At 25.5% G+C, this 15,123-nt stretch overlaps 1 protein-coding gene across 2 annotated transcripts in view; it reads right to left on the bottom strand.

Annotated features, from left to right (window-relative positions):
• Window positions 1-694: 694 nt before the first annotated feature.
• Sec71 (ADP ribosylation factor guanine nucleotide exchange factor Sec71) overlaps window positions 695-15,123 on the bottom strand; it is a 62,917-nt gene continuing 48,488 nt past the window's right edge. For both annotated transcript variants that reach the window (XM_016070935.5, XM_071178743.2), the window contains 8 exons: window positions 14,278-14,416; window positions 12,217-12,313; window positions 9,655-9,817; window positions 8,906-9,051; window positions 7,079-7,265; window positions 4,781-4,919; window positions 3,483-3,603; window positions 695-1,449 (listed from right to left, as the gene is read on the bottom strand). In XM_016070935.5, the coding sequence (XP_015926421.1) occupies window positions 1,306-1,449; window positions 3,483-3,603; window positions 4,781-4,919; window positions 7,079-7,265; window positions 8,906-9,051; window positions 9,655-9,817; window positions 12,217-12,313; window positions 14,278-14,416 (1,136 nt within the window). In that variant the 3' untranslated portion in view covers window positions 695-1,305. The remainder of the gene's footprint in view (window positions 1,450-3,482; window positions 3,604-4,780; window positions 4,920-7,078; window positions 7,266-8,905; window positions 9,052-9,654; window positions 9,818-12,216; window positions 12,314-14,277; window positions 14,417-15,123) is intronic.

The following is a 15,123-nucleotide window of genomic DNA, read 5'->3' as shown; positions in this document are numbered from 1 at the left end:
GTCTAAAGTGCAAACGACAAAACAGTGCTTCATTAATAATTGAAAATTTCATTTGGATGGAGGAAACTGAAATTATGCTGTACAATTTTTTCTCTAAGATAAGTTTGACTTCATATCTCAACTGAGATTTTCTCAGAATCTAAAGAAAACATACTATACTTTATTTACTAGCCAAAAAAATAGAAGTATTACTTATACCAAACTTACTAATAATGAAAACTTTAATTAGCTAAGGGATGCTAAGAAATTCCTTAAGAATTATTTTCAAAAAATTAATCTGGTCAACAAATGATTAAGAACATAATTAAGTTATATGGTGAATAAACTCATTAAACATTTTAACGAACTGTACAAAACAGATTAAGTATTATCCTTCTTTGTTGCATTCTTTTGGGGTGAGGTAGAATCGCTGATCTGTACGTGGATTGATGAGTCAAACTTGAAGCTTATGCTAGGGGTGAAAAGAGTAAGAATAAAAAATAGAGTTCTAGAATTCTAGTTCTATTTTCTTATTGTAACTAAGCTAAACAATGGTTCCCCAATTGATTTTTATGGCAATGAAAAAAAAAATTATGTAGCTAAAAAAAATTTTTTTTCACCAAACAAAAGTGAATCGATTTGGTTTTATAGTCTATATATTCAAAACTTTGATAAAAAAAAAAAAACTATTTGAAGCCCAAATGCTTTATACTAAAAACAAATTGGAAATTTAAAAATAATTTTTAAGAGTGCAGTCCTCCACAGGGGTATTAACATTAAATGCTAGTCCAAACTGAGGAAGTTTGCTAACTTCACTTTATCTTTCTCTACTTCCTTTCTAGATGGTATACCCCTGAAGCTGAAATTTAAATGGATCACAAACAGTACGCAAACAAAAACAAAAAATTTTGAATTCTCTATTTTAATAGTATCTATAAAAAGTTTGCTGATACGTATATAAACTGCTTTTTTTTCTTTCAAAAAAGCTTTCTAACAGTTTGAAGAACAGGTGTTTATTACCATATAATCACATGATCATGTTCATTATGCATTTATTAACCACAATAATTCAATAAAAATCACTAATGCTTGACATTTATTTTATAATCAAAGCATCTATTAATCACCAAATAGAAATAAAAAGGAAGAATAGTTACAATTTTGTTAAAATATTTACAAAGCAGTCACTGTTCCTAAATGACTAGTCTGGCGTTGATTTTATGAGATGGCATCAATATAAAATGAAGTTTATCATTTTTTTTATAATAAAATTTATCTTATCTACAAATATTGCATATGAAGTATGGTACAGTGATAATGTTGCTGTCAGTGGGAGATATAGCTGGATATCCGGAAAGCTCTTGAACACCGTATGTAGAAACGCCTCAATATTGCTCTTAATTCTGGCTTAGATTCGTAGAATATCATTTCACATAGAGGCATGTAATATGCAGAAGCATGAGCTCGAAACTACAAGTGAAGAAATAATATTAATATAACATTTATTCTAAATAAATAACATAAAAATAGATGAGTTCAAATTATTGGTTCCGAACATGGGTGCTATTGTCCTCTAGTAGGGCTAAAGATTTCAAAGGGAGCACTCGAATTTTTTATAAAATGCGTAAGAACTTACAGAAGAATTTTTCATTTAAAATATTGAGCTTTAATTTTATTTTATTTCGAACTGATAAAAACCAAAACATAATTTAATACAACACTGTAAATTATATGTCATTAAAACTGCTATTAATTCAGTAATTTATTTTAAAAAAATGATTATTAACCAAATTAATAATGAAAGTAACACTTTGCTTGCTATTTTACACATCAAAATATTTATTCTAGGAACAATGTTCTTTTTTTTTAATTTTACATATTTAAACAAATCCTTTTGCATTTTTATAAAAATTATTATGATGTTTAATTATTTATCATAAATATAATGTTATAGAAGTTTGGGATTTTTAAAACAATTAGTTAGTAAATTATTTTACAGTTATAATATTATAATTAGAAGTTTGCTTTTTTATGTAAGGGCTACTTGCATAAAAAGGCTACTTTTGCATTTTTATAAAAATTATTATGATATTCAATTATTCATCATAAATATAATATTACAGAAGTTTGGGGTTTTTAAAACAATTAGTTTGTTAGTTTGCAAATTATTTTACAGTTATAGTATTATACTTAGAAGTTTGCCTTTTTTATGTAAGCGCTACTTGCCTAAAAAAATTGCTAATACAGATTCAAGTATCCATAGGAATTTTAAACAAATAAACAATGTGATTAAAAATGTTCCATATTGGAAATAAAGAATGTTAGAAAGTTTTTTTAAATTTTTTTTTAATAAACCTTGATAAAAAAATTTTTTTTAAGGGAGCATTGAAAAAAGTTAGTCTTGCAAAATGGATGGTGAGCCAAAAAAGGTTGGGAACTAATAGTTTAAACAATCAAAATATTTTATTTCCCCATTAAAGAAGTAATTTAATTAGGATTCTTGTACAAAAACTTATCAAAGCATACAAAGAGTAATGTGCTTTAACTTGTCTAGCAAAATGGACAACTGTTATACAAAAAGCAATCAAACTTTTAACAATTTAGTTATTTATGATATGCACAAATTTTGGAAGAACAAAAATGATTAATATTTTATTAATATTCATTAACAAGTTAGATGGGGACAATAAGAGCAATTTTACCATTACAGTCGTAACATTTGTAGACTTGACTTAATGCATTAAATAAATCACACAGTTTTAATAATTTTAATTAAAACAATTTTAAGTATCATGCATATTTAATAGAACTTTTTATGATTTTCACTGATTTAAAATTTTTTATTTTTGAAACTTAACAAGGATTTAAGTATGAATAACATCACGAGGTGTTTTAAAAAATATAAGATGCTCGATTTTTTTTTTAACTGAGTGATATGTATTTAAATTCTGCAAATCTGATGATCACAAATGATAAAATGATCCATTGTTCACAATCTTGCGGTTTTGATAATGAAGTCCTGCAATTATGCTTCTTAGATACACTTGTCAAAAAAACTTTCTTAACAGAAATCTAAAGACTTATTCCTACATCATGGCAAAGTGATGCTATATAATGATTATTCAGATCACACCTTTGAACAGCTTTGTATTTTCTTTAAACAATTTGTGAATTTATTTAATGATCAGCAACATTTCAATCATATTAAAATAACATTATTCTTTAATTCCTGACTTTTATTCGCACAACACACAAACATCAAATTTAATATTTTTCCATGACATATTGACAATGTATCGTGATTTGAGTTCATATGATTCATGAATCAAACGTAAATAACAGCTTTTATGACATCATTTCATTGTTCAAATCCTTGAGATAGGTTCATACTATGAAGATTTTAAGTTCAGCAAAATTCTAGTATATTTACAAAGTAAAAATATTTATGCATTTAAACACAAAAAATAAAAAATATTTTGAGCTAAACAAAAAATAAAAATTACCCGGTTTTCGTCATCCAGTTGAATGACACGAGACAACAAAAGCAATATGAGACTAGTATATGAATCTTTGTGTTTTTCAGCGGTCAAATTCAGATAATAAGCCAGTGCTTCACGGGATATTCTAAAAATGAAATAGATGCAATATGAGATTAATTATTGAAATCGTGGGTATTTTTCATAATAATCAGAAAACATTTTCCAACACAATTATCCAAAATTTTATTTTATTTTTTATTTTTTTTGTTTCAGAAAAATTTGGTGATTCAGTAAGTTTTTAAGCAGGGATTTCCTTGTTATTTAAAACAATTATTTCTCAAATAAAATTTCTTTTTTTTTTTTTTTGGGTTCAGAAAAGAATATTGTATTTCTGCCTTCGTATTATTAGAAAGGGACCACCCATAAATAATTTCCCACTTTTTTTCAATTTTTTTATTTTCTACTTAATTCACTTAATCACAAAGTGTCACGCTTGCCCCTTATCCTTTTATGACATGTCCCATTATATTACAAACTGAATTTTAAAACCTTAACTACGTGTTTTAGTGACATTTGTAAGACAAAACACCTTATTTTAAGGTAAAAATGTTAAATATTAATACATAAAGAAAGATAATCTGCTGATTTTATATATTTTAATTCTAACCAGAATTTATGACGTTATATTTTTTGGTACCCACCCTTTTGTCATAAACTGTCACACTTTTAAGAGCCTCCTCATTCCTCAACAAGTGTGACATCATTTATAGACGACCCCTGTTTATCTTTTAATTTAAAAATAAATAAAAAATTTTTTTAAAAAAGTATCGATACTAGACGACTTTTATTTTCCAGTATTTAAATAAGGCAGAATATTTTCCACACAAGAAACTATAATTTTTTTTAATGTATTTTAAAGAAAGGTTTAAATTAAAAAATCTATAAAATTAAGATATTTACTAAAATTTACCATTTTTATTGTACTTAAAAATATGCAATTATATAAATTTAATTTTATATGAAAAGTTACAGTTAATTAAAAGTATTGAGCTATCAAACATGTTTCTTTCTGAAAAAAAATGAAATAATCAAACTATTTTAAATAATGTCTTAGCGACTTTTGCACATACGCTGCGAAAACATACAAAATGTGTTTCCCCCCCCTTCCAATCATTAGCAAACTCGTATGCATACATTACATTGTTCATTCATAATCTATACAATGAAACAAAAAAAAACTTATATGTTAAACAAAGCAAATTTTTAACAAAATAATACCAAAGTTTTCAATGCATTAAAAAGTTAATGCATTTATTACTTACTTAATCAGTTTTTCTTGAACAACGGCTGAAGAATCCTGCCTGCTTTCATCAGTGTACATTTTAAATAAAATCCTTAAGGCACATGCCAAACTGTGAGATTCGTGAACCAAAAGGTCTGGTTTCACATTGCCTCGAAATCCTTAAAGAGATAATATCTTTATGAGTTTCATTAACAGAAACATTTTTTTTTAAATTTCCATTGTCAAGGCAAAAGGTCAAATAGAATAATAGAACTCAGAACATCATAACAAAGAGCAGTAAATGAAAAGCAGAAAACCGGAATCATTGCAAATTACTTTTCTTGCTTTCCAATATCTGAACACCTCGGTATATCTGTTAAAGAGTCTAACATAAGAGGTGGTACCTATTACTCCACTAGAATCACATAGTGGACAAATAGGCTCGGTTGTCATAGGCGGTGGAGACAGGCAGTAAAGTAATCATGTCCTATAAACAGTCAAAAGGTCGCAACTACATCACCTCTATATTTATTAGGTACAAGTGAAAAGCTTAGCCTCTCTAACTGTTTGTTTGGGGTTGTATGAGCCAGATGGTTTCTCAATGATTTAGATGTAAATAAACTAGAAGCAGTTTAATTGTCCAATTAATAGTACTAAATCTTAATACAATCACTTTTAATAACTTAAAAGTTGTTGTATTTAGACTTTATAACAAATAGATACTGCTTTTAGCAAGGAAGTTGGCTTGCACATTATTCTAAAGGCCACGGGCACGTTGAAGAATGATTTGATTTAGGATGAGAGTAAAAAGGTTTGGTTCTGGAAAATCTCTATTGTCAATAGAAGTTCAACAAAACTGGTAAATGGAAATCTATATAAAAACTGCTGTTTCAAATTTAAGATGGATATATGTATGGCCACCACTTTACAATCAAAGCCGATATAGCTCGCAGAGATATTAAAAAAGAGAAGTCCTGAAATATTTGCATCTACATGCTAAAATTATCAGAAGAATGTTGTTAAGAAATTTTAAATTACAATAAAAAATGTAGAACCAAAATTGGTTCTAAGAAATAATAATTATATTTTCTATTTCATAAAAGATGAAAATAAGGCAACCTAATAAATATTCAAATAAAACAGGGAAATATTGTTAAATAATAAAGTAATGAGGAAATATATAATTGGAAATAATTTTAATAAAAAAAATAATATAGTAGCACACTTAGAACTAAACTTTTTCAAAATAAATAATGTATGAGATCTGTTAAAATAGAAGCATCCGACCATAATCTGGATTCTGAATACAAACATTGCATGAAGCTTAATGACTATTAAAAAGTATACCCTAGCTCTCATGCTCAATTTTTTCATTGCTCAGTCAACACCATATTGTTAAGAAAAACTAGCATATATAAATAAGATTGGGACTTTAATTTGAGAGAAATTTACAGAAAAAGTTAAAAAAATTAACTGCATGAAATTTTGTAAAAAGCTTGAGGATTCTCAAGTGGGAAGAATCGTCAAAATAGAATAAGTGTTAGGAGATGAGTCAGATAAAGAAAGGGTAAAACCCTTTCAAGATTAGCAGTAATCCAGATTGTAATTTACCACTTGAGCATATGAAGAGATTTTCAGCTTTTTCTCAATACTATGAGAACCACTTGGAGACGTGTGTAGTAAGCACAAAAGCGAATTTTAATAACTAATTTTATAAATTAAAGTATTATACTTTTAAGACAGAACTCTTAATTTGTATAAGAATGGAAAAATCTGAGATAAAAATTTTTTGCTTGTCACTTTGAAGATAATCTAATTAACTAAATAGTGTGAATTTCAAGAAAAATGTATACAATAAAAAACCAAATATCAAATTTTAATTTTAAAAAAAAGTGAAGTAAAAAGGAGTTGCATAATGTTTCACAAAAACACTATATAGTTTTGTCATTCTAGACAAATACAATTGAAAATAATTATTACATAACAAAATTTCATATAGAATTTAAATTTTTTTAGCAAATATGACTAACAAACAAATTTTTGGTAAGCAATAAATTACAGCCAGATGTTTACAGCATGTCATAGCAGACCAATTTTTTTTAAAATTAGAATCTTTCAATGCATAAATTGCTAAGTTAGACATAATTTGAATTCAAGCTTAAAACCTTTAAATAAAAACTAGAATTTGTTTTAAATTCTCAATGTTTTTTAAAAGTTACTAATTAAATAAAATATTTTATGTGGAACAGGACTTCAATTCTGACCAACGTTACATTTTATACTGTACATCATTGTACAACCCATTGTTACTAAATTAAGTGAATATATTTAGACTTACCTGCTTTCCAAAGGAAATTTCTTTGCTCGTGACTTGAATTGAAAGTTTTTGCAAATTGATGTGCTTCCATAAGGCAGTCAACTAAAAGAAGTAATTGTGAAGAAGATAGAAACTGATACATTCCTTGATCCTCTTGTTGATGACTGTCAGAGGTTTGTTCATTCTCATCACTTTGGCGCATTTCAGCCTGTGAAAGATAAATAATTTTTTTTTTTTGACTGAGCATCTTTTTTTGAACTCAAATTAATTTTACTGCTTTTAGAAGTTAAAAGTAAACCTGTTCATAAACTATTTTAATACTATTAATAAAATTTAATCTAAATTTTTGTTTAATAAAAATAGGTATGTAACAAAAATTCAGCACTATTGGGTATTCGGCAAAAAGGATGAATATTCAACTAATTCAGTTGGTTGGATGTTCAACCAAATATTCGGCAATGTTTTGTTGTTTTGGAATTTGAATAGATTTAATAACTTAGTCTTTTAAGCTATACATTATTAAAAATAGTTTTTATGCACATTTGTCAGGTTCAAAAACTTGCTAACGGCTTTCAAGTTTATGTCTTGAAAAAGAAATGGAAAAGCAAAATATGAAGAATTAAAACTAGATTACTTTATACTGAACCATGTATTTTGTACTGCTGAATTTTTTTAATTATAATCAGGATATTCAATTTTGTTGTTTTCTCAAACACTTTTTGCTTTAAGAATTTATAAATTTTTTTCTGTTTTGATATGTTTTTGCTGTTTTTATTATAGCATAGCATTTCTGGTACACTTTAAACTAATTTTACCACTTTTTTCATGTACAGAGATATAGAAAAAGAACAAAATTCTTTTAGAAAAAAATTCATTAAAAAATCAATAACTGTCAAGTGTACAAAAACTACCAATAATTTAAAACACAAATGAAAGAAGGACAGAAGGAAGGAGGTATATGCTTTGTCGAGTTTCGTGTTGAGAAACAAGAATTATTCTTACTAAATTTTAAAATTAATTGAAGTTCATCAGCAGATAGTACAGCTAGCTGAAAATTCTGCAACATTCTAACAGAAATTCGTATGGGTGTAATCATTTTGTGTTCAGACTGCATCATTGATGCTGCAAATGGTTCTTTTGATAGAACTGTTTCATAGTTATTCCTAGTTAGCAGTGGCATTTGTTGACAAATTTTCAACTAATTTAAAAATTTGTGAGGATCACCTTTCCTTCAAAGCAATAAGAAACAAATTGCACATCGTCAATTTCTTTTTGAATCGCTGATTATTTGTGGGCCACTCAGTAAATACTTATAATAAAAAATTTTAAATTAATTATTTTCACAATTGCAAATTTAAAAAAAAAAATGCACAAATAATTGGTAATATAAACTAACATTTTTGAAGAGTAAATATTTTTTAACAATACTATGACATATCCTTCGCAATTTTAAATGGCCTCTTATACTGAAACCAAAACAGGTTTCTGCAATGTTGCTTAACGACGATGCAAATCAGAGTAAAGAAAACTTTGCACTCTTTTCAGAGTCAGAACACTGTGATGTAATGTAAAACTCACTAATGCAAATTACATAATAACTAAAATTTTATAAAATATTTACATTAGGTACATTAAAATATTATTATTTAAAACAAAAAGTAGTCCTAAACTCTTTCTATTTTTGCTTTAATATTTTTAGTTCCATAAAATGTTTTTTCGAAAGAAGCAATTTTTTCGAATAATTTAAGCGTTACAGAATCACATTATTATTTTTCTAATTATAAAAACTTGCCTAAAATGACACATTTATCTGAATTTAAAAAAAATTTTAATGAAACAAAAACATACTCTTGCAGCAGCTAAATTCTTTTCATCTTCTTTGCGACTTGTGGCAGGATAAAATATAATATTATCTATAGTTTGGATAAGTTCCAACTGCACGATACATTTAATTTTCAAAGAAATAAACAATTTTTCATCAGTCATTTCTTGTCCTAAACAAATAAAACTAGGTTATATATAATTGAAAAATAAAGTGAAAAACAAATCTAAAATAAAATATGAAATGTGCTGCTAAAAATTATTTAAAAAATAAGTAATTAAAAATACGTCAATAACAAAGGTTATTTGCTTTAAAACTTAACTTTAAACCAATATCGTCATTAAAAAAAATCTAAATGGCAATCGCAAAGTTTAACAACTGGATGGCTTTGATAATCATAGTTCAATGATTACTTGTAATCAGTTACAGTTTTCCCAACTCGTGAAATGTAAAATTTTGTCATCCACTTTTATACTAATAAAATAATAATTAAAGGAAAATTAAAAAAAAAAAAAAAAGACTATTTGTTTAAGTAAATTAATTTTCTAAAAACAAAATTTGACTGTGTAGTGGACTACCATAGTTTTTTGAACAATTGAAAAACTGAAAAAAATCTATTTCAACTGCATTTCTGCTAATGAAAAAAAAAATTTCACATATGAAAAAATTAGCAACAAGTTTTCTATAAATAAATGAAAAAAATAAAATGTTTAAAAAATAAATAAATGCAATGTAACATAAAAAGAGACATAAAAGATATTTAAAACTATTAGACCTTTCTTATAACTATTTTGTCTCTCGAAGTGGTTAGGAGTTCTTTCGTTACTGCTACTACTGTTTTGCCTCCTTAGTTTATATTCAGTGCTTCCAGGTTTCTCATCCTCCACTACCTCAGAATTTGGCTGATCAAGAAAATCTCCATCAGAGATTCCCTTTGACTATATTCAAAAATAAATAAAACAACAATAAGATGTAAAAAATAAGAAAAGTACAGTTAAAAGGTCAACATTTTAAAAAATTTCATTTTAAAAGTCATAAAATAAAAGCTTTTTTCTTTGATGCTAGCAGTCGATGAATCCAGAAGGAAAGCATAATTTTTATCTCAAATTATCATTGATACATTTCAGAGCTAATTATAACTCGAAAGTGATAGTATATATACAACTTACATCTTTAGAGAGTCAGCATATTTTTAAATTATTATCTAAAAGATAAAAAATAAGATATAAAGAAAATCTTTTAGCTTTACAGTTCTATCATATTTTGAAAATTATGATCAAAGTTTTTAAGAATTTTTATTTGTTGCTTCATAAAATTAATTTAAACTGTAATTCGCAGAGAGACTTGAAAGTTTGGTTCATTTCTAAATATCAGAAATTCATTGCATCGATAAAAAAATAAAAGAATTTTAATATTTTGGTAGCGAAATTACTAGTGCTACGACAATAAGGAAAATATGATTGTTGATTAGCAAAAATGATTTCCTGGTAAAAAATGAAAAATTTTAATTAAATTGCTGTGCTGTTTAAACAGATTACTTGAAAAGGAACCTGGGCGTTTAATTTTTGAATATTACAATATTTTGAATTCTTACAAATTTGACACAATGACAATTTTTTGATTATAATCCCAAAAAATATAAAGACATTTTAAAGCTATCAAATGGAAGTATTATTCACAAATATTTTGATGAATGAGTGTAGGGTATACCACATACATAACTTACGTTTCAATTACTTAAAACTTTCTTTGATGCATGAAAATAAAATAAAAAATGAAAGGAAACAAAAAAGTAAACACCTTGAATAACTTAAGAATTTTAAAGTACTAGGATTTAATCTTAAAGATTTGAGAGTTAAACCTTAAATTTGCAAATTAATTATTGACGATATTTTAAGTTATGAAATCAAACAAAAACGTACTTTCTGAGAATAAATAAACCTTTTTTGAGAGGGATTCGATTTCTTTACCCTAAAAATTAGAGGGATAGCAGCAATCTGAAAAATATGATTCCAAAACTTTGTACAGGAAAGCTGTCTAAAGATTGGACCCCTTAATGTAAATTATACTTTTTGCATATTTCACCATATTTAAGACATTTTTAGTGAATTTAAATTTTTTTTAACACAATTAAAAAAATCATTTATTTATTGAAAGGTAAAATAATTTTTTATAATTATTCATTATTTTTATAATTTTTTTAATACTAGTTTAAATCTTTTGGGTTGTAAAGGTATACAAATGTTAACATCATTTTAAAAACTTCAACTTTAAAAGGTAAAATAGAAAATTTCAGTACAATCGGCCAAGTAGTTTTAACAAAGTCTTATGTTTAAAATTTGATTTTTCAAGAACCATTCAACTGATTTCTTTCAAAAATTTGTATTTTGCCATTTAAAATTAAGATTCCTCAAAAATACAGTAAAAATTTGTATACCAAACAATGCAGTAATTGTTTTAATTATTATTAAATAAAATAATAATAAATAATAATTAAAAATTACTTTTTTCATGTAATTGTTTTTGGATAATGGAATTTCATAATTGTGTGCAAAAATTTTTCAATTCACTTAAGAGTTTCTAACTTTCAACAACTCTCCTGATCAAACTATTAGGATTCTATTTTCAAGGGTAAAAAATCTAAATCCCTCATAAATTAATTTAATCGTAAAAACAGAAGTATTTTCCATTATGCATAGCAAATTGAGAACTATAAATGTAAATCGTAGATATTGATATTTTTATGCATAGTAATGAAAGATGTTCATATGATACAACAGCTCCCAAAAAAAGGTACTCATAAGTTGTGAATTTATTTTGCATTTGCAGGGTGAATTTTGATCATCAGAGACTTTCTCTAATGTGTTTTTCCTTAAAAAAATTTGAAAATATTTCCACATTCCCTAAGAGTTATATCGTTTTTTGTTTAAAATAAATATTATATTGTTAACTTTCAATCCTTACATTATTCTTTAACAAAAGCTTTCTAAAATATGCATTTCAAAAATATGAACATGTTTTCCACATGCTTTAAATTTTTTTAAAGCTAAATAATTTGAGAAGTTGAAATATTTTTCATAACTCATAATGGATCCACATTAATTTTTCATTTATCACACTGGGGAGATATGTGAATTCGATTTCTTCCAGAATCAGACTCAGAATGATTCTCTAACCTAAGTAACACAAGTTCAGAAAATTATTAAAATGAGAGAAACGTAATAAATAAAAAACCTGCATAAGAAAAATTTACTTCATAAGCATCTATTATTTTGCTAAAATTTCCAACATATTTATTAACTCAATTAATAAATAAGTTGTAATAAAATTTACTTACTTTTTCATCCAGAGACACTCTGGACTGAGATAATACAGAATCTTTTCTAATAAGTACTTCAGATTTTTCTTTGGAGGCTGGCTTCCAAGACAGCAATCTGAAATAGAAAATAAACAACATGTAAAGAAAAGTCTACAACCTAAATGTTATATTACTTTTAAATAGCATTTAACATAAAATAAAGATAGACTTAACAAAAAGGTTTACTTTAATAACTCTTAAGAGTACTCCTGAATGATGAATTATTATTTTTTAAATACTGTGATATTTTCAAATTATTCTCTCGATATACCGTGAAAACTATGTCCTATGTATAATATCCATAATTATAAATTTGCTAACATCAGATATTATATTTGTAGTATTATCAATAGCAATAATTATCAAGACATTATCATTAATATTAAGTAATTTTGTTTGTGTAATGAAAATATTGAGCAATGTAAAAATTTTAGATTTAATTATAGAAACAACGTCTGTAAAAAATATACACAGTTTTATATACAGACTTAAAAATCAGACATTCCGTGTGCACCTACCTTATGTGTAGGTTGATTCATAACAGAAGGTTACAAACTTGGATAAGAAGGTAAGGAATAACAACTTACGTCTGGAAATATCTACCTCTCTCTTTTTAACATGTTTTACATGGCAGTAAAAAACTATCTTAAATAGACTATATAATATTGAGCTTTGGAAAAAACAACATTATTCCAACTTTAAATTTTTTTTTATCCATCACTTAAAATTTTTTATCAGTAGCAACTCAATAATGTATCTCTTCAGCCACTCCATAAAAATGTTATACTCGTGTATGTGTATATATATATATATATATATATATATATATATATATATATATATATATATATATATATATATATATATATATATATACAGCAGAATACTAATTTTACTTTGTAGGTTATCCCGCTTCCAACATCATTCTCTGCTTGTCCATGAAAATTGTCTATACTGATAATGTTAAATTAACCCGGATTTTACGTTATTAAGAAAACCGTTATTAAGAAAATTCCGCTTTATACGTTCTTCTAACAGATAAAAATTATTTTTTTCGATGCTCGCAAAATTCTTTCTGAGTTTTCGTCATCTTCTTTTTTTTTAAAAAAGAAAGAAGTTTGTTTGTTAGATGTGTGTAGCTCTTCTAGCATCCTTTTCATTTAATCTTATAGTCATTTCGTCTGTGAGAGGGGATTTCTTCCTTGAGTCAAAATCATAAGAATGATTTGGATGGGCGAAAGTTCTGGAAGGGTGGTTAAAGGAAGTAGAGAAATTTTCCCAGAAAATTCCAACCTTTGTATTTTGTAATAATCCAGCCATTTAAAGAATGTTACATTAAACAACTGGTGAGGAAATAATTTAATTTTTTTTATTCCTGTGACCAACCAGATGCTTTTTAAGCAAATATTAATTTTTTGGAACCTCTGAATTTGATTTCTACAGCATTGGCTAATGTGAACTATGGGTCTAATAAAGTTTCTCTTGGTTAATTGCTTCTTTTTCTTCTAATTTTTTCCCTTATAAAAATTCTTCATCATTTTTAATATTCGAAACTTTACAGTTAGATCAAATATAGACTTTAAAACATGATATAGGTTTGAGACTACAGAATAAAGTAGCAAGCTATTTTACCAGCATACTATCTCCTATAAACACAAGCTTATTGTGGTGAATTTACTGAAAAAAATATTTTAATAAAATTCTTAAAACAAAAAAATGTGTTGAACAATAAAAAGAAAAAATTACTAAATCATCCTTTTATTTATTTATAATAAATATTAAATTGTAAATTTACTAAGGCTAAACTCCCTTTTTAAAAAAATTGCCCACATAAAATCTTCAAAATATATCATTTAACATCCACATAAATGAAAAAAAAAAACTTTTTCTATCATTTCTCAACAAATAAATAATTATCTTTGATATTTTAATAAGCTTTATCAAAGCTTACTTTGACATCCAATCGAACAAAATAAACTTACTAATTTTTGAAAAATGAAAATAAAAATTCAAAATATTGAAAAATGGAATTTCACTTACAAAACTGGCTTTGTGGTGTTAAATATTTCTAAGATACATTGGCATGTTTGATCCCAGCGTTCTTTAGAAAATTTAGCACCATTAGAAATTACTAGATTTTCTAGACAGTTTGTGCCAGATCTTGCCAATTGTTCATTATCTGTGAATAAATCAAAATTACAGAATTAATAAATAAAAAAATAAAAAAAATAAAATACAAATTTTAATCAATTTAAAATTTATCATGGGGCTTAATATTTTTGAAAATATTAACAATGAAAAACTTTTAATTTTTTTCTTAATTTTGTTTTATTAATATTATAAGTGATCTTATTATTTTGCTAGTTAGTTTTTTAATAGTATATTTAAAACAGTAAACCAACATATAAATGAATTCTAAAATACATTAATTAAGTATAATTATATTAAGGTGAAAATTTAAATCAAAATATACCATTACACCAATATGAAAATTCTGAGTTAAGTACAAATTACAGTTGGTAATTTTATAAAAAAAAAAAAAAAAAAAAAGAAAGAGAATACAGCAGAACTTTTGTTAGTATAAATTAATCTAAACTTAAAATGTAGTTATAAATAAGAGTAACTTTAAAATTATAATATATTGATAAAATCTTTCTTTTAAATCATTTGAATTCTAAATGGTCATAATAAGGGATTTTTTTCTCAAAATATTTTCTTTCTTTTTTTTAATTAAAAAATTAAAATTAGTACTTAATATTTGATCTTAAATACTACAGGTAATAAGCTATTTAAAATAAAAGTAATAATTTTTAAAGTAATATAAAGAAGATCTTTAACACAAACCTTGAAACATGAGGCATGGTATTATATAAAATTTTGTGCTAT

This window comes from Parasteatoda tepidariorum, chromosome 6 (assembly GCF_982258835.1).
Source record: "Parasteatoda tepidariorum strain Cologne lab strain chromosome 6, Ptep-v5.0, whole genome shotgun sequence".
NCBI classification, from domain to species: domain Eukaryota; kingdom Metazoa; phylum Arthropoda; class Arachnida; order Araneae; family Theridiidae; genus Parasteatoda; species Parasteatoda tepidariorum.
This window is presented reverse-complemented; position numbering and strand designations above follow the sequence as displayed.